General features: G+C 38.8%; 1 protein-coding gene across 4 annotated transcripts in view; it reads left to right on the forward strand.

Moving 5' to 3' along the window:
• LOC126971342 (uncharacterized) overlaps positions 1–19,982 on the forward strand; it is a 42,795-nt gene that overhangs the window by 3,473 nt on the left and 19,340 nt on the right. For 2 of the 4 annotated variants that reach the window (XM_050817592.1, XM_050817594.1), the window contains exons 4-10: positions 2,828–3,041; positions 11,868–11,959; positions 12,660–12,787; positions 14,675–14,770; positions 15,955–16,034; positions 17,208–17,344; positions 19,051–19,230. In XM_050817592.1, coding sequence (XP_050673549.1) covers positions 2,828–3,041; positions 11,868–11,959; positions 12,660–12,787; positions 14,675–14,770; positions 15,955–16,034; positions 17,208–17,344; positions 19,051–19,230 — 927 coding nt within the window. Of the gene's footprint in view, positions 1–1,761; positions 1,973–2,827; positions 3,042–7,153; positions 7,362–11,867; positions 11,960–12,659; positions 12,788–14,674; positions 14,771–15,954; positions 16,035–17,207; positions 17,345–19,050; positions 19,231–19,982 lie in introns of all 4 variants that reach the window. The other 2 variants (XM_050817593.1, XM_050817595.1) reach the window with 2 other exon arrangements.

Here is a 19,982-nt window from a genome sequence, read left to right on the forward strand (position 1 = left end):
CAAAAGAAACCTTTCATATAATAAAGAGGTTTTGTATGGATTCCAATTGTATGAATAGTGTCTTTCTCTGGATTTAATATATTGTTTCAAATTAGAAATTTATGTGAGTGATGGTGTTTTTTGTCCAAGACCGAGATTGAGATGTTAGGAATGTGGTATATAAATTCCATGTCCTAACAAATGACTCTTGATGTCCAAGGTGCACCACCAACGCATATTCCGCGGTGCGCGTCATACATGCGGGAGATAAAATTCCTGCGCTTTTCACCTTGGACATTCATAAATCAACCGGGCTCGATGACTGCAGACATGTGATCCGGAATTGGTCCTCCGGTCCTTACTCGTCCTTTCCGGCTCTCCTGCTTATCAGACGTAGTCCCAAAAATAATGGAAGGCGCCTTTAGTACACCCGATCCTTAAGAAAGGTGGGATTCCTCCAACTACCGCCCCATTGCCATTACATACATTTTCTCCAAAGTAATGGAATCGATTATCAACTACCAGCTCTTGGGATACCTAGAGGGGATACCTACCTGATCAGCGACTGCCAGTACGGTTTCTGTCAGGGACGCTCAGCTGGTGATCTTCTTACATATCTCCACCTTAATGTTGAGTCGTAGGGAGAGGCGTTGGCGGTGTGTTTTTGGACATAGCGAAAGCCTTCTATCTGGTGTCGCATAAAGCGCTTATAGCGAAAATGCAATGGTTCACTAGCTTCTTGGTTGATCGGAGCATCAGGATTGTTATCAACGGTTCATGCTCCGACTTAAAAGCCATTAACGCTGGTGTCCCGCAAGGGTGCAAGCTATCCCCTACACAATTTCTTCTGCATATCAATGACATGCTGCAAATCAGCAGTATTCATTCCTATGCGGGATCACGTCGACGAGAACCGGAACAAAGTTGTGTCCGAAATTGAGAATGCTTTGCAAGGGCTGACAAAATTTAGTCCAATTCAACCCCAAGAAGACACAAGTTTGTGCGTTTCTTTCTAAGTCTCCCTTTGTCGTATCCCCTCGATTCGAGATCACTCTCCTATCTGCCGCGCTATTTCGCGGCATACTTGGCGTCGGTATATCGAGCAACGTTCAGTTTTGTGGTCACTTGGAAGAAAAGCCCACACTGGCCTCTAAAAAACTTGGTGTACCCAGTAAGGAGAAACTGTACTACACTATAAGTCACCGCTTGCAACTATAAAAGGCGCAAATTCGGCCTCATATTGAGTTCTGTTCTCACCTCTGGGTGGAGGCTCCCCAGTACCAGCTTCTTCCATTTGACCGCATGCAACGAAGAGCGACTCGAATCATCGACGATCAAGTCATCCCCGATTAGCTTGACTCTTTGGAATTGCATAGAGATGTGGGTTCTCTTTGCATCTTCTACCGCATTTATCATAGGGAGTGCTCAGAGGAGCTTCGGGTTGGTTCTAGCGGTCCAATTCCACCACCGGACTTAACGGTAAAATGCAAAATAACTCCCGTATCTCCTTGATGTCAGGTAATCCACAACCGCGCGGTTTTCAAGATTTCGTACAACGCAGAGCCACTTTGTGGAATTAATTACCGGCTGCTGTTTACCGAACCGATACCACTTAGGGGCCTTCAAGAAAAAAGCATACTCCCACCTTACTCCCATCGTGTGGGCCTCTTGCCCGTATGCCTCCTCTTATAAAAAAAAAGATAGCTGGGCTGGATGCCCATATATTATAATAATATAGCGTATATTGACCGACCAAAGATATAACATATCCGGCTGGCTCAGGATGGGTGTGACTCGAGCCCGACTGGCTGGCAGTAGGGTCGCCTCAGGGGACGTTCTGATATTCCTGGACTCGCACTCCGAGGGGAACACAGACTGGATCCGACCACTTCTCCAGCGGATCAAAGATAACAGAACGGCGGTGGTCACCCCGCTCATCGACGTGATAGATGTGTCCACGTTCCTCTATAACACGGGAGAGAAAGAGTATCAGGTGAAGTGCTTGGAGTGTCATAGTGCTGGGAACATCACGGTCCACTTAATTGAGCTGTACAATATTGTGCGGGGCTAAATACCTGATGCCCTTTTGTTCCAAGAGACAATACAACATCCCCTAGAGGATGAACCTGCATGGCCGCTGAACATGACCTTTCAAAGTAGTACATATTTATATTGGCAATACTTAGAATTTAGTGAAAACATCAAACAGTAAATTTTATTTTTATTAACGAGAAGGTCCACCATCTCTCTGTCTGTTTGTATCCACAATGCGGTTGTCAAGGACCTCCAATTCCTCGTATAAATATTAAATGATATTTTCCCTGTCTCCCGGTCAAGATGACTGGGTATATTTGAAATATCGAACGTTCGCTCCGTTCGATGGTTATATAACACAAGCACATGAATTTTTTTATCATTTAACCTTTAAATGCTCAGTTAAGTGAATTGCTGTTCAGTTTTCAGCAGATGTAGGTATCATCCAGGGTTTCATAGTTATCAGTAGATTAGTTGATGAGTAAGTATCTTCAAATCTCATTTAGACAATTGGTACCTCTAGTTACTAACGGCTAGGAAACATTTACCATTTGTTTTATTTGTAGCTTATGTCTTAAATGAGTTTTTTATTATGATAACTGTTTTATTGAACAATACTTTTTTCTCGTCCATCATTTCCCTTCCTTCAACCTGTTTTGTTTTTCACTATAAAATGTTCTTACGTTTTCTGCACGTAAAAACTTTCTCTTGTAGCAATGTTTGTCTTTTCTCCTTTACATTGTCTTCTTTTCCTCAAATTTCTGTTTCCTTGTTTAGTTATTGACTTAAGTATAATATTTATTATACTGTGCAGCGTTGGGTTGACTCGCGCCCGCCTAGCCGGCGCGCGCTACGCGAAAGGCGATGTCCTTTTGTTTCTGGACGCTCATTGCGAGGCCCAGCACGATTGGTTGAGGCCACTTCTGCAGCGGATCAAAGACTCTCCCCACGCTGTCGTCGTACCCATCATTGACGTCATTGAGGCCTCCAATTTCTATTACAGCGTGCAAGACCCGGTGACATTTCAGGTGCCCCACCAGTATTGAAGCACGCACACCTTAAATCACTCAGCACGATGTTTCTTGCATATTTCTATGAGTAGTATCTACATTTTATTTCTGTGTCTTAGCTCTTACCACAAGCATGTTATACGAGAGTAAATTTTGATGTTGAAAAATGTGATTTGCGACCCATTCTATATCGACAATTTTTCTTAGTGAATTTGATATTACCATACTAATCCCATCACTTCGATTTGTGTCTAAGAATAGTTTATCTGGAATGGGTTACAAATTAAAGCTTTTAGGTGTACCTACAATATAAGGCACACCGTAAGTTGTGATTTATATGCGAATTATTCTTTTTTCGTCGTTAACTCTAGAATCTCAAGTATCACTTGATTTTTGTTACTTATTTAAACTTTTTTAATATTATCTTTCAAATAATTATCAACTAAAGTTTCTGGATATTTTGTGTTGGTTGGTTTTAATTGTATCTCTATCATCTGCAATATTTCTTATTTTATTATTATCAGCTTTATCATTCCATACTATTTCTTGAGTACCTAATCCTATTTCAAATTGCTTTCAACAACATGTTTACAAATCTCCTCGAATGTTATTCTTTTTCCCAATAGTGAGTATTTTTGAAAGCCTTATCACTTCCTGTGTGTGTTTATAGCATTGTTGTTTTATGTTGTTGTATTTTGTGTGTGTGTGTGTCACGTGTTTCTTGTTGTTACACTTTCATTCCTATGTTTCCTTTTTTATTTTTGTTGATGTTGTATTCAATGGCATTTATATTTTTTGTTCTATGGTATTTTAAAACATCACCACCAAGCAGGTGTGATTGCTATTTGATGATCAAAAATAAATTTAGTGTTAGTAAACAATAACATCCAACATTTAATAATCTCAAAGGCAGTCCTAATGCTTGGTATGTGTGTGTGGGGCGGGTTTAAAATTTCAATTAATGCGAATAAATTGATCACAGATTGTTATTACCACTTTTTACGTTTATGTTGCCTTATAAAGGTATTTAAATATATCCATATATTATGACGATTTATTTTGTAAAATCTAGCATTATAATTTAATTTGAAGACATGAATATAGATCATTCATTCATTTCACTATAAAAATAGTGTCTTTTCACTCAATTCCAATACGACTGTCACGGCTTGGATATAAGCATGATCTATTAAATAGGTTCCGGTGATCACCTTGTAGGATTATCACCAGCTTTTAATTTGTTTCCTTATCGCCATCTCTGACAAGCACCGAGACGACCTGATCTTTTCCATCATTTACAATTCACCAAATGATGCTTTCTGAATGCAAATGATTGATGTGTTTATATAAGAAAATACTTAAATCGTAATTTGTATTCGCATTTAATGTGAGGAGTTTCCTCAAGTCCTCATGGGTCTCGTCAGTATCTGGTTCAAAAATATCAATAAAAAAAATCGATAGCGGTCCATAAACTACGAAGTTCTGAGGGAAAAAACATTTCAAAATTAGGTACACACAAATAGAATTGATAACCTCATCATTTTTGCAGTCGTTTGAAAATGTATTTTCATCGTTAATTTACAGTTTATTGAACGGTATGTCGCAAGCAAATGTTATTTGATTCTTTATCAGTTGCGTGACCATTACTGCGGCCAATTAGATCTCGCAGGTGAAGCTGTGCTGACAGCGGTCCAAATCCAACGTCGGGACAATATCAATATCAATGACAGGAGATGAGAGATTGTTGTTGATCTTTTTTTTAAGAGGGCTAATAAGCGTACCGATCACCTAGTGGTACGTGATCGCCGTTGCCTATAGTCATCAGCCGGAAGACGTCCACTGCTGGACAAAGGCCTCCCCCAAAGATTTCCACGACGATCGGTCCTGCGCTGCCCTCATCCAACGTATTCCGGCGATCTTGCCCAGATCGTCGGTCCATCTTGTGGGGGGCCTACCAACACTGCGTCTTCCGTCGCCATTCGAGGACTTTACTGCCCCAATGGCCATCTGTCCGTCGAACTATGTGCCATACCCACTGCCACTTCAGTTTCGCAATCATTTAGGCTATGTCGGTAACTTTGGTTCTCCTACGGATCTTCTCATTTCTGATTCGATCTGGCAGGGAAACTCCGAGCATAGCCCTCTCCATTGCCCTCTGAGCGAACATGAGCTTTCTCATAAGGTTCATAGCTAGCGACCACGTCTGCGTACCGTAAGTCATCACATCATCACATCAACTTGCAACAACAGAGATTACTTACACCACTACGTCCTATTGTATTCAATATGCGAAAGTTTTTAAATGGTGGAAAATGTTCTCACTATAAAATGTATAGTAAATAAGTTATTGTAACACTGTAAGTTTTCCAAATAAAATAAAAATAGTGATGTATCGTTCCTGGAAACACTGCGCAAGGAAGGTAATTCCACTATTTGGTAACATGAAAGATTAGAGCATACTTAAAGATGCGTTGCGGATGTCCGGGCGGATGCCTCACGACTTCCCATCACGTGACGTGACGTGACTCGTATATAAGAAACCGCAACCGCACCTTGGAAACCGTACTGCAGAAGAACGTGTACTTCGGTACGTCTCATTAGCTCAACTCTTTACGAAGTGGCGGTAAATTCAATAAGAAAAGTATTTTTTGACATTCATAAGTGTCATTTCCGTGACCTACATGACTAAAGTGATTTTGATTTGATTTATCAAAATACTCGGATTTAAAACCGTTACCAATTTCGTTCATCTCTTACTGACACTGCTTTAAGTCTATACACATCACAGTTGTTTTGCGGCTTGGGTCGTATTTTTCCTGTTTTTAACCGACTTTCAAAAGGAGGAGGTTATCAATTCGTCCGGTATTTTTTTTATGTATGTACACCGATTACTCTGAGATTTGTGTAATTCTTCTTTTGTTTGATGCTAAATAGATGCCATTTGGTCCCATAAAAATTTTACATAGTTTGGCCCAGTAGTTTACATTTTATGAACATTTATATGAAAATTTTCATCTACCTAGGGCTTTTTTTGGAGTTGAACTGACACTAAAACGTAAAAAATAAAAATAAAAAACTACGTTTAAAAAAACCGACTTCAAAAACTGAAAAGTATCAAATAACTAAAAATTTAATAACCTTTACCTTTAATATTAATAAAATACTATTATTTTTATGTGCTACATATTTGATAGATTTGAAGTCGGTGCCAAGCCAAACGTAATAAAGGTACCTACACTCGCCAAGCGTGACTTTGAGCGGGATAGCTTCGTCTAGAAAAAAGAACCCAATCGGTCAGACACGCATGGCCAGACAACCTAAATAAATACAGTATGTAAGCTGTTTATAATATTAAGTTTTATTTTGTTTAGGACTTGGCACTGACTTTAAACATATCAATATGTAGCACATACAAATAAAAGTATTTTTTAATATTTAAGGTAAAGGTTATTAAATCTTTAGTTATTTGATAATTTTCAGTTTTTTAAGCCGGTTTTTTTAAACGTAGTTTACTTTTTATCTTCAAACTTTAAAATGTATTGAATTTTTTCCTGAGATTTACTTAGGCGATTATAAAAACAATTGATAAAATAGCAAGAAATCTTTTTTGCTTAATTTAATTTTTAATATTAAATGGCTTGAAAGCCAGCCAGATATAACCAGTTTAACCAAAGAGATTTACTCACAACTTTATGCCTATAAAATACAAAACAATGTGAGCACATGGTTCTATCATGCACCCAGGCCATAACAACACTTGACATCACTGGCCGAATTATTACAAGTACAAAAATAATGAAAAATAGTGTATCGTGGAAAACACCAAGAACCACTCGTTTAAAGCCTGATGGCAGTACAGCTCCACCTCCGCATCAGACACTATAAAGACCTCAACATTACAACCGGTTTCACATCCATTAGCTCTACATATGGGAACTTTTCATCGGCAGCAGAACACGGAGGAGATTGTTGTCGTCGCAAGTAACCCTGTATCTCTTATATTTCATGACCCCTGCATGGCCAAAAACTTGCTTTAGGCAACTACTTCGGTCGAGTCAGCCCGCTCCTGTTGTGTTGGTTAAATATGAGAGCGAGTGTTCCGCTTTAAGTTCGGCCGTGACCGTCTCCAGGCAGGGGTTGATGCGGGCCCGCACGCGTGGTGCTCGCGCGGCACGTGGCGACGTGCTCGTCTTCCTGGATGCGCACTGCGAGGCCTCCACGGACTGGCTGCGGCCACTGCTGCAGCGCGTGGCGCACAAGCGGGACGCCGTCGTCACGCCGCTCATCGATATCATAGACCAGTCCACCTTCCAGCTCGACGCCGCTCAACTATTTCAGGTTACTGCTGCTGTGGCAGGACACTTCTAACACACCTAATAACAAACGCAGCATGCAAGTTTTACCCGGCTTTCAATAGCTCCCCTCTATGGTCTAAATACTAAAAAGTCTGTGTTTTTTAGATATCTGCCCACAGATTTTTTATTTTGATATGAAAAAGTAATATATTTTTACCTGGGTGGTGATCGACTTGTCTACACCCGCGTGCAAATTTGTTGAATTTCAAGATAACGATGAATTATGAGGCAAATCCTGGGTACTGCATAAAGTACCGAAATCACGGCAAATTATCAAGTACTTACACAAATTAACCCTCACAGAGTCGCATTGGCCGATCAATATCTACTTAGTACAGCATACCTTCAAAAGATATTAAGGTTCTGTCAGAAGATATTAATCAATTCCTGTAATATTATCTTCCATTTACTTTAAATTATTACCTTAATCCGGTAGCAGTCTGGTGATTGATTATGATCTAAGAACTGTATCTCATGCATGCTGTAGAGCTTCCATTATCAATAACTGCATCCCGCATCGAATAACCTGATTTTGCTTGGTGTTCTTTTTGACCGGTTACTTTAGTATCATATCTAATTATTTTAAAGTATTTAAAGTAAAACCTGCCCCATACTGAATACTGAATAGTCTGTTGACGCATGACTTAGTTGAAACTACCAAATAAGAAATGTGTTTTGAAATGTTTTATATTAAACTAATCATCAGATTTAGCAAAATGTAAAAAATCACTTTATATTGACAAAATAATTAACCACTACTAACTATACAGCTACTTATTTCGCGATTATTCAATAAGGATAAAAAATAAAAAATCAGCAACTAGTATGATGAAAACAATCCTAAACAAACTTAGGAATTCACATACTATGTAATTACCATTAATTGAAATAAATGCTTTCTTAGTTTTGACTTTGTACTGTTTTACGTTTCACGTTATGCACCTTCATGGAGCTTGTTTTTTTTTACTTGGGCAATATAACTTCCCACTCGCAAAATATTGTTGTTTATATTCGGTAAAGGTCTCCCATAGCTGCTCATAAAGAGCAAAGGGCAGCAACAACCCCACCCAAGGTTTATGCTCAAGAAGTGCGCCACCATCTTGTATTGTTGTTAGTAGCCCGAGTCCCGGGACATGTGCCCAAATACCAGAACCGGTTCAAAGTCTGCCAAAAACTCTTTTAGGCTTTCCATTCGCTCATGAATTTTTTACTCTTTGTACTTTGGATAGTTTGATCTATTCTTATTCGATTTGTTTTTCGCATACGCTCAACGATTCATGATTGATGAATTGAAATGGTTGAGAAACTGAGTGGGAGTGGGCAGGGCACATAGTTTGACGAACAAATGGTCGGTGGACAATATGGACCGACAATCTGGCCAAGATCGTCAATACGTTGGATGAGGGCAGCACAGGCCCGATCGTCGAGGAGATTTCTGGGGGAGGCCTTTGTCCAGTTCCTACAACTGCAACGTCTGTGATTTGAGGGAGAAAGTTGCGTTATTTGAGTACGCAAAATAAAAAATATGAAGGCTTCTGTACGTTCTGTTGTTGCGACAGCTCCAAATGGGTGAAAATATTTAATTTTATCTGTAGTTCCAATTATAAGTACAATAATCCCTTCCCAGTAAATAATTGTATCACCTTCTTCTTTCGAATCAGCTTACACAAGAAGTAGGTCCCGCTAAGTTTTCGTTCGGTTCCATAGTTACACAATTTAATTTCTACAAACAGAATATAAAATTTCATACGCTTCGAACGCAACTACTCCGGCGTGACCAAATTGTGGGAATCGTCTCTCGTGTGTGACTGCGGCGCGGACCTCTGGCGCTGCTGTTTATATTTAATGATATTTAGCATTTTTCTACAAACAACATTTGAATATTACCAGAAAACAGGTCTACGCGATTGCAACAAGGAAGATTCACGTTGGTGAATCTGGTCCAATGATTTGTGGACTGTAAGTTGCGGGATGAGTTTAAGCGTGAACAAGAGGATTAATGAAAAGAACAAGTGCACTAACCTGGAATATCACAGGGGTTGCAGTTGAAGTCTCAATCGACTCTTGTCCGGGAACCTGGTTTCCTTCACACAACACTATATGTATCTTAATTTGTAAATGCAATATCCAGAGCGGGGTGATGTGAGACTTCTTTAACAAACGGTGTTTCACTGTGATTTACCTTCATACAGTTAGTATTGCTAATTACTAAATGCAAATACCGATTATAACTATTTGGAATAATGTTAAACTGGTTAAAATTATTTATGTGTAGAAAAATTTATGTGAACTTCCCGCTGTGCGTAAGTTAAGTAACGTTAGAATCATTAACTTGAGACCAATTAGCAACAGGGATATTGAAATTAATAATCAAAAAAATATATCTTAAGGGTGCAAAATGATTGCCTCGGACACTTTTTTTTACATAGAATTCAATTTGATCATCACATTGCAACGAACACTGTTTATATTTAAATCGAATGAGGATAGAATGGAGTTGCAGTGTTGTTATTTATAACATACTCGCTGATGCTGTTACTTCGTCCGCGTAGATAAAGTATTTTTAAAAATAATAAGCAAGTTTAGAATTGAAGATTATCTCATGTCAATGAGGATAGAATGTGCTGGTTAGTAGGAGTTGCAGTGTTGTTACTTATAACATACTAGCTGATGCCTGCGATTTCGTCCGCGTAGATAAAGTGATTTTAAAAATAATTCGCAAGTTTAGAATTGAAGATTATCTCATGTCCTATTCCGGTTCCCGTTGTCGCTCCCGTTCCCAACATATTATATATGAATCTTATTTCGAGGAAGATTGAATTTGATCATCACATTGCAACGAACACTGTTTATATTTTAATCGAATGAGGATAGAATGTGCTGGTTAGTAGGAGTTGCAGTGGTGTTACTTGTAACATACTAGCTGATGCCTGCGATTTCGTCCGCGTAGATAAATTGATTTTAAAATTATTCGCAAGTTTAGAATTGAAGATTATCTCAGGTCCTATTCCGGTTCCCGTTCTCGCTCCCGTTCCCAACATATTATATATTTCGAGGAAGATTGAATTTGATCATCACATTGCAACGAACACTGTTTATATTTTAATCGAATGAGGATAGAATGTGCTGGTTAGTAGGAGTTGCAGTGGTGTTACTTATAATAAACTAGCTGATGCCTGCGATTTCGATGCGAGTCCGCGTAGATAAAGTGTATTTAAAAATAATAAGCAAGTTTAGAATTGAAGATTATCTCATGTCCTATTCCGGTTCTCGTTCTCGCTCCCGTTCCCAACATATTATATATGAATCTTATTTCGAGGAAGATTGCTATGGTAAACTACACCTTACTATTGGCATAGTTATAGTTCATCGATGTGAATTTCATTTTTTCACAAACCCCGCGAATACCTTGGATTTTTCCGGGATAAAATATAGCCTTGTCCTTTCCCAAGCTCTAGTCTATCGCTGTACCAAATTTCATCAAAATAGGTTCAGTAGCTCCGTCGTAAAACCGTAACAATCAAACTGACATTCACATTTATAATATTAGTAGGTTTTCTCGTGTCTTCTGCATGTCACGGCATTTCTATGAAATAATTTCCTTGCCTGTACTCTTTATCTATGGTGCTGTGTTATTTCTTCTTGGGAAATTTTCGCTTTGTATTTTCATGTAGTATTAATATGGGGTTTAGTTGTAATTATAGAATAGCTTTGATTTTTGCACACTTTTATTTGAAGTTCTTTATGGTATAATAAGATTATTAGCTCACCGTTGCAGAATTAGCAATAATGCTAGCATAACATTACTGGTTACAGAATTGTCAATCATTTAACAAAAATACTTAAGTGCGATAAGAGCCTTAAAAAAAGCGAATTATGGATTATTGATTGCTATATTTATGGCATCAGACCTGCCAATGTATACCTATTGTCTTCTTGACAGTATACGTAATATTGCTTATAAATACATAAACTGCTCTAGCACGGTTCGCTTCCACGATAATGAACCAACAGACGTTAACTATAACGTTAGGAATGACGAGAAGGTAATGTCTTGCTAGTTAGCTTGTTCAGTCATTGACGAGGGAGTAGATAGCCTGCAACACACTCGCCGGCTGGTAGCAGTTGGCAAGCGTCACCACTGTTCTGTAAATCGTCTGACCCGAACCCAAAAAATTACAGAACATATTATACTTTTATTATCATTGTAGATCTTAGTATTATGTTTGGTGGCGGGGACACATATGACAAGTTGACATTAGAATTTGTAATATTTTAAAGTGATAACCCTCTAATTAATCACACAAATTTAATTTGTGTTAGTTGACTTTAATGATTCTTCAGTGTTTCCATCTGATGTCCAATTCGTTTCATTCTCGGAGCCTTTCAGTGTTAGTAATAAGTGCAAAATGTCAAGTTGTCAAGAGTGTTCCCCGTCACCGCGTACCGGGAGCGCCTGTTCACGATTTTAACGTGCCTGTGATGGCAGGTGGGAGGGTTCACGTTCACGGGCCACTTCACGTGGATCGACGTGCCCGAGCGGGAGAAGAAGCGCCGAGGATCCGACATCGCGCCCACCTGGTACGTACATGAGACTGTACATCTGTTTTCCTACATTTTCTGTATGTACGCGCCACCCGAAACCCTGCATGTACCGATGTTGTAAATGTTGATAATGAACCACGCTTATCTGTGTTTATTTATTTATTTCTATAGTAGCTCAGTAGCCGGCCCACATTCTAGCGTTAAATCAAAGCGCAAGTCCGGCCACATACAATGGAATATTAGGTACTCTTAAACATTTGTCTCCACATAATATGAACTCGGTCACGGCTCGAAGGACCACGATGTACGGTGTTCTGGTTGCCGTACAGATTAATTTATGTTTGGTTCATAAATTAAACTAGACTTAATCACTAGTTTATTGAACTTACTGAATGGTTGAAATGGTAAATGGTTTTGAGCACACGCGAACCGATTGATGATCGAACGTGAACTGGGGGAAAATGTGGAAACACGGCACGCGCCAGCGTAACCGCTGACAGGGCGCAACGTGATGTGCAATCTACCACTCGTACAGTTGCATTTGTAACAAAAGTGTCGGCAGAAGTGTTGGATGATTAATCAATAAATTCCAAAAGGAGGGAGGCCGTGGATTGCAGGTTACTCATTTCGGAGAGTGAATTCTATCTCCAATGATTGTACTTGTCATATCATCTTATCTTATCCCTATATGACGAGTTCTCTGCTAATCAATAACCACTGCTTCGAATGCTACCAGGTCGCCAACAATGGCCGGAGGTCTGTTCGCCATCAGCCGGCCGTACTACTGGGAGCTGGGCGCGTACGACGAGCAGATGGCGGGCTGGGGCGGCGAGAACCTCGAGATGTCCTTCCGGATATGGCAGTGTGAGTGTCGCAAGATGTTCACCGCAGGCGCCCTGGTACCTACACCACCAGCGCACCCTCACTCGCTCTGACTCAGTCGATCGGTGCACTCAATTTCACTTGAATCGCCGCACATTTGATGCTAGTTATCCTCCATCGGACCAAGTTCAAGGCGATGACCTTAGTTTACTGGTAGAATAAATATGTCAGGAGTTCTAAACGTTTTGGACAACATTAAATATGAAATGTTATTTTTACCGTAGCGTTTAATCTGAGGAACTTTTTAACCGACTTCAAAAAGGAGGAGGTTATCAATTCGATCGGTATTTTTTTTATGTATGTACACCGATTTACGTAATTTTTCTTTACTGTAGTTCGATGCAGATTAGATGCCATTTGGTCCCATAAAAATTTTACATTGTTTGGCCCAGTAGTTTTCATTTTATGAAAATTTTTGTGTACCTCGATGATATAATTATTGTTTTTTGTGTACGGCTTTTTTAGGAGTTTACATTCAGGTTGATTATATATTATCATTATTAACTGACACTAAAAAGTAAAAAATAAAATAAAAGTACGTTTAAAAAACCGTCTTCAAAAACTGAAAAGTATCAAATAACTAAAAATTTAATTTAATACACCTTTACCTTTAATATTAATAAAATACTATTATTTGTATGTGCTACATATAGATATATGATAGCTTTGAAGTCGGTGCCAAGCCAAATGTAATAGTAAGTACCTACACTCGCCACGCGTGACTTTGCGCGGGATAGCTTCGTCTAGAACAAAACAACCGAAGCGGACAGACACGCGTGGCCAGACAACCTTAATAATTACAGTAAGTAAGCTGTTTATAATATTAAGTTTTATTTTATTCAGGGCTTGGCACCGACTTAAAACATCAATAGGTAGCACATATAAATATAAGCATTGCATTCATATTAAAGGTAAAGGTGTATTCAATTAAATGTTTAGTTATTTGATACTTTTCAGTTTTTGAAGTCGGTTTTTTTAAACGTAGTTTTTTTTATTGTTTTTTTTTAGTGATCTAAACGATCGGACAGCCTGGCTAGTCCCATTCCCATTACGATTATTTTAAAGCATTAGCAATGACAGAACAATATTGTATATTTTAGTAAAAACAGCGCAAAAAAAGAATGCTGGGATATTTAAATGAAACACTTTTAAAGGATTAAAACGCGTGTAATAGTAACTGTAACTCATTTCATCTGCAGCGGTTAACTAAAATAAAAATGTAACTTTTTACGCAAAAGTCTAATGTAAAAACACAGTTACAACTACACGCGTTTTAGAAAGAAAGAAAGAAAGGAATCATTTATTCTGCAACTTAAACCTAGTATACAAGTAAACTTAATTATTAATTTACATCAACATGCAGAATTGGAGTTCACCTCATCATAATACTGATCATACCCACAGGTAATATGATCAGCGCTGGTTTTCCGGTCTTTTAATCCTTTAAATGTGTTTTATATAAAAGAAAATACTATACAATGCTGGGATAGTTTCTTGCGCCGCTTCTCCTCTCTCAGAGCGCCATTTGTTTCCGAAGCGGTCGGTGGTAGTGTTAGAATTGACATCAAAATCATTTTAAAGGAATCAATATTGAGAAAATAAATGCATATTATGCCTTCTAGTGGTTTCTCCGCATTTTACTGCATATCCGTGTCAAATATTGTACAGGAATATTTTAACACGGTGTATTGGAGTAATACTCAGCCTTCTGCGCTGGATTTAATTAAATCCCGAGAGAGTTGGCATCGGTCTGTTGTTTTTTATTTATTTATGGATGGACATCCACTTGTAATAATATTATAGCCTAGGCATAAATATGTATCAATAACTTAACGAATTCGTTTAGAATAATTCTTCTTATATTGACAGGCGGAGGCACACTGGAGACTATCCCGTGTTCGCGCGTGGGCCACGTGTTCCGTAGCTTCCACCCGTACGGGTTGCCCGCACAAACCGACACGCACGGTAAGTACGAGGAAAATATCTTTGTTTTCTATTGTATAAGACATTTATTATCGTGTCTGCTAGCGTTATAAATATGGAACTCGTTTAAAACAATTTGCGTTCTAGGATTAAATATACAAAAATTTATGGACGATGCGATTTTCCAACCCGAGCCTCTATATCGGGATATACCCCAGCTTACCAACCAAGCTAACGATCCAAATGACGGTCTAACCCTAATAATTGCATATTATTAAATTGACTTGAGATATCGCTCGGAGATGTTGGCTTAGACGCCACATCTCTGTTGACCTACATCGAACTCTACCAAGCTCTTAAGTACCGTCCCTCATATTGCCAACATATCCTTTCTGACACACAGTATGTCTAACGCCCGGAAATCAGACGTTGAACGACTTGTGTCCATAAAGTATTCGAACTTTTGTAAAAAGTACACCGAAAACTCCACACCAACAGAAGCCAACATGTGAAGGAGATGAATTCCTGGACTGCGTATAGTTGTAGATGCTTAGAAAGATGTTGGATGGGCAAAGGATGAAATATACTCGAAAAGGACCAAACTTCACAGCCTCACAACATATCAAGTTTTTAAATCGAATCTGTCACGGTTACGCGTCTGAGAGTAGGGGACAATTAAGACAAGACCATTCTGATTGCAAATCTTCTCAATTCAAATTCGATACCCTCTGGATCTTCTTCTCGAACCGTCTCATCCTCGTCATAGGTTGGTGGTCATCACAGCTATTGTTATTTTGGACGCAGCAGCACGGAAGAGGAATCCGGAGCTCAGGGCAAATCACTCTCTCAGCTTTTTCAGGCACAATGCCCGCCTTCCACCTGGTCTCTATTTTTCATAGATCGTTCCCTGCATGGTGTTTTGCAGCAGCTATTTATCATGACAAATGGAAAATGAAAATGAAAAATAAATTCATTTACGTAAACTTTTATTAAAGTATTTGTAAATAGTCATAAAATGTTTACAAAATCAAGTGCGCAAAAGCATCAAATAGTACATTACGTAAGTAATTAATGTGGAAATTTATAGTTCGCTTTGGATTAATTTGTCGACTTAATGATGGAATTTATTCGACGATAGTAAACTGAATATGACTTCCAGATGCGAATCTTTGATGTGCATTTTCCACTTTAATATCTTTATAATATATGTATTTTGGATGCGGCAGGAATAAACACGGCGCGCATGGCGGAGGTCTGGATGGACGAGTACGCAGAGTTGTTCTACCTGCACCGGCCGGACCTGCGGGTAGGTACAGTGGGAGGACCACGCCGATAACAGTTACGGACAACTGAACATCCTGGGTTCAAGCCCTTGTAAACCCAGAGCCAAAGTTTTACACACAATCTTCACAAGTATTTGACGCACTCGATACTAACAACAACACACAAACACTCAGATCACACAAATGTAGCAATCTAGTATTTACTTTGATTAACGCGAGTGTTACACTTTTAAATGAATTAAAACGCGTGTAATTGTAACTGATTTTACATTAGATTTTTGCGTAAAAGTTGCAGATGAAAAAAGTTTTCCATCTGCAGTCCTTGAAAACGAGATCTGGAAAGGTCTTGAAACGTCGGGTTAACTAAATAAAAAATGTAACTTTTACGCAAAAATCTAATCTTAAAACAGTTACAATTACACGCGTTTTAATTTAAATGTAGCAATCTACTTCAGCTCGTAAAGTCTTATGAGCTGGTCCATGCCGATATTGTGGGATTGCTCTGTCAATCATCAAATGCGCTGACATAATAATAAAAAGCAGCCTGAGCCTGAGATAATTTGACACTTCATTGTCTACATGACCTGATGACGTCACATCATGACAGCCATGTCCATGAGTAAAAAAAAGATAAAATTGTTTTTTTTTTTTATGGAATAGGAGGTCAAACGAGCGTACGGGTCACCTGGTGTTAAGTGATCACCGCCGCCCACATTCTCTTGCAACACCAGAGGAATCACAAGAGCGTTGCGGGCCTTTAAGGAAGGTGTACGCGCTTTTTTTGAAGGTACCCATGTCGTATCGTCCCGGCAACACCGCACAACGAAGCTCATTCCACAGCTTTGTAGTTCGTGGAAGAAAGCTCCTTGAAAACCGCACTGTGGAGGACCGCCACACTTCCAGATGGTGGGGATGATATCCTAACTTGTGGCGTGTCGTGCGAAGGTGGAATTCGGCGGCAGGAATCAGGTTAAACAGCTCTTCTGAACACTCCCCGTGATAAATGCGGTAGAAGACACACACTGAAGCGACGTCTCTACGCAACGCCAAGTGATCCAGTCGTTCACAGAGCACTTAGATTATAATTCTATATCACTAACTGAACCTAACATTTTCCGATTGCATATTGCCTACGTTATCTCAACTGTAAGTAGTCTATTGTGGTATATGTAGACGATCTATTGTTGCTGTTTCAGAAAAACCCGAAGATAGGCGACGTGACGCACCGCAAAGTGCTGCGAGAAAAGCTCAAGTGTAAGAGTTTCCAGTGGTACCTCGACACAGTGTACGGCGACAAGTTCGTGCCAGTGCGAGACGTGTACGGCTTCGGACGGTGAGTTAATCAAATCACTCCACTATATTAGTGTTTAATGTAGTTACATTTTTATGTTAAATTATATAGCTTACCCTAAACTAAACAAGGTGGCACTGTACATATACTGTAAGTTATTAAAACGCGCTATGACTGTTTTATGTTATTACAATGGTACCACTTTCATTAAATTTTTGTCTATCAACCCTTCAAGTTGATTGATTTTTCCCCGTTTGGGAAGAGGCGCGCGACTCTAGGGCAAAGTTGGAAAACGTAATTTCCAATTAGTTTGCCTTACACCTGGTGATTCAGGTTATCACACGCTATAAGTAAGTCATCTGGCGAATCTCCATTATACATAATATCCTCACATTTTATAAAAAGTCTTTTTTTATGACAGTAAGCGACGAGACGAGCAGGACGTTCAGCTGATGGATATTGATACGTCATGCCCATTACGATGCAGTGCCGCTCAGGATTCTTGTAAAACCCCAAAAATTCTGAGCGGCACTACAATTGCGCTCGTCACCTTGATACATAAGATGTTAAGTCTCATTTGCCCAGTAATTTCACTTCAGACTGAAACAATAATGCTTACACATTATTGCATCACGGCAGAAAAAGTGTTGTGGTTGATAATCTAGTCGGCATCCTGTGCAAAGGAGCCTACCACTGGTCTTTCTCGGAGAGTTTTACACATCTCAAGTTTCCGACTGTAGATATAAATAGTCGTAGTTGCGTTTTAGTCCGACAGTAGCACGTTCTAAGGTCTACGTTAGGTATTTAGTATCTAGCGTAAGGAAAAAATTAATTAGTGGCTGTTTATAAAAGTTTGGTTTTAGAATAACGGACCCAATTTAAACTAAATCACCTTTAACGCTAGTGCTATAGATTCTTGATTCTTCGCAAGGTACAACACTCTAATTAGACGTGATTCCAGAAAAACGTTCCAAACCACAATTATGTCGAAATTGAGTTAAGATTTAACAACACTCAATTCGTCAATTTAACGGACTGACAAGAAATGGCAGCCATGGCACTATTTAAATGACATTATGACTAAGGCCCAACCCACATGTATGGAATACACTAATATTTATGAAACTTCAAACACGGATTCCTTTAAAATGTGATGTTTGTGGCTTTCCTAGCCAGCCGTTTTTCAGGAACTATGTCCAATTATAAGTTGTGAGGGACGCGCGCTAAGCAATCTTGGAGCGCGCGTCTGTGTTACGCGTTACGTGTGAAATACTGTTAAGGCGACACTAAATGCCAGCGACCTTGAGCGATATGAGTTCACGGCTGCCGGCCAGCCATCTATGTAACAAAGCCAATATTTTCAAAATTCTTGGGTGGAAAACAGTTATATGCTTATAATCCTCGTTATTCACTACTAATCTGAATAAATGAACCTACACAAAATAGTACAAGCTATAAGAATAACTTTTCTGAGAGAAATACCAAAAAAATGCGTCACGCCATGCCAAAAAACTTGTTTAACTTCAAAGAAATGTGGTAGTTCAAAAAGGCTCGGCAGTGTTAACTATAACCAACAGCAAGCATTAGCAACCTACAAATAAGACTTAAGGATATGTGTAACAGGATTAAGTAGTGTTCATAGCTCGAATTGTTATACTTTCACCACAAAACTTGTCTAAAAACACCATGTTTGCATGTTTTCTGCTTACTCTTCGCCTTAAGAATTGCTAGCGTGTTGCGTGTTGCAGCATCCGCAGCGCGTGGAGCGGGCTGTGTGCAGACACCTTGCAGCGCGAAGGCGAGGGCGTGGCTTTGGGCGCGTATCCATGCCACGAGCGTCTCGAGCCCACGCAGTACTTCGCGCTAACCTCGCGCCGCGCCGGCCAGCTGCGTGACGAAGAGAAGTGCGCTGAGCTGCAGTTCGCCAGGTGACACCAGCACCATTCATTGATCATTATCTACTCTTGATGACGTCCGTCCTCTTTTTTATACGCTTTATATTAGCTTCACTTGTATGTATGTTTGTAACTGACTCCTTTAAACGCGATTTAACTCACTTTAAACGGCCAGATTTCATTCAAACTTTGTAGATTTATTGAGGACTGATCAATTTAATAGTTTTAAATTACGCTTTTATAGAAAATTTAACTAAAAAATGAAATATAAATAATAGTTTAAAAAAACTAAAAATGCGAAACGCTTTTTTACACTATTTTTAATTTAAATTTATTTTCTATTTTTTAGTTGAATTTTATATAAAGCGGCTTTTTTAATTTTTTTAAACTATTATTTATTTATGATAATAACGGACGAGACGAGCTCCTGCTCAATCAGCTGATGGTATTTGATACGCTCTGCCTAATACAATGCAGTGCCGCTTCGGATTCTTGATAAACCTTGATAAAAATTTGATATTATGAATTAGTCTGTTTGATAATAATATATGTAAATTATGTGCTTTTATGACATTGGAATTGTTAACATTATACATAGGTACTAAATGGATTATTCTATTACTTACGTCTTATATTATAATATCTTTAAATTGTAATTTTATAACATATTTTGTATGTTAATTGACGAAACATATTGGATTATCAATAATATTATGTTAACATATTAAGTACAATGTTTCTTGCAAATAAAAATTCATTTCTGTTTAACCCAAAATTTCTGAGCG

The sequence above is a fragment of the Leptidea sinapis genome, chromosome 23 (genome assembly GCF_905404315.1).
Source record: "Leptidea sinapis chromosome 23, ilLepSina1.1, whole genome shotgun sequence".
In the NCBI taxonomy this organism is placed as follows: domain Eukaryota; kingdom Metazoa; phylum Arthropoda; class Insecta; order Lepidoptera; family Pieridae; genus Leptidea; species Leptidea sinapis.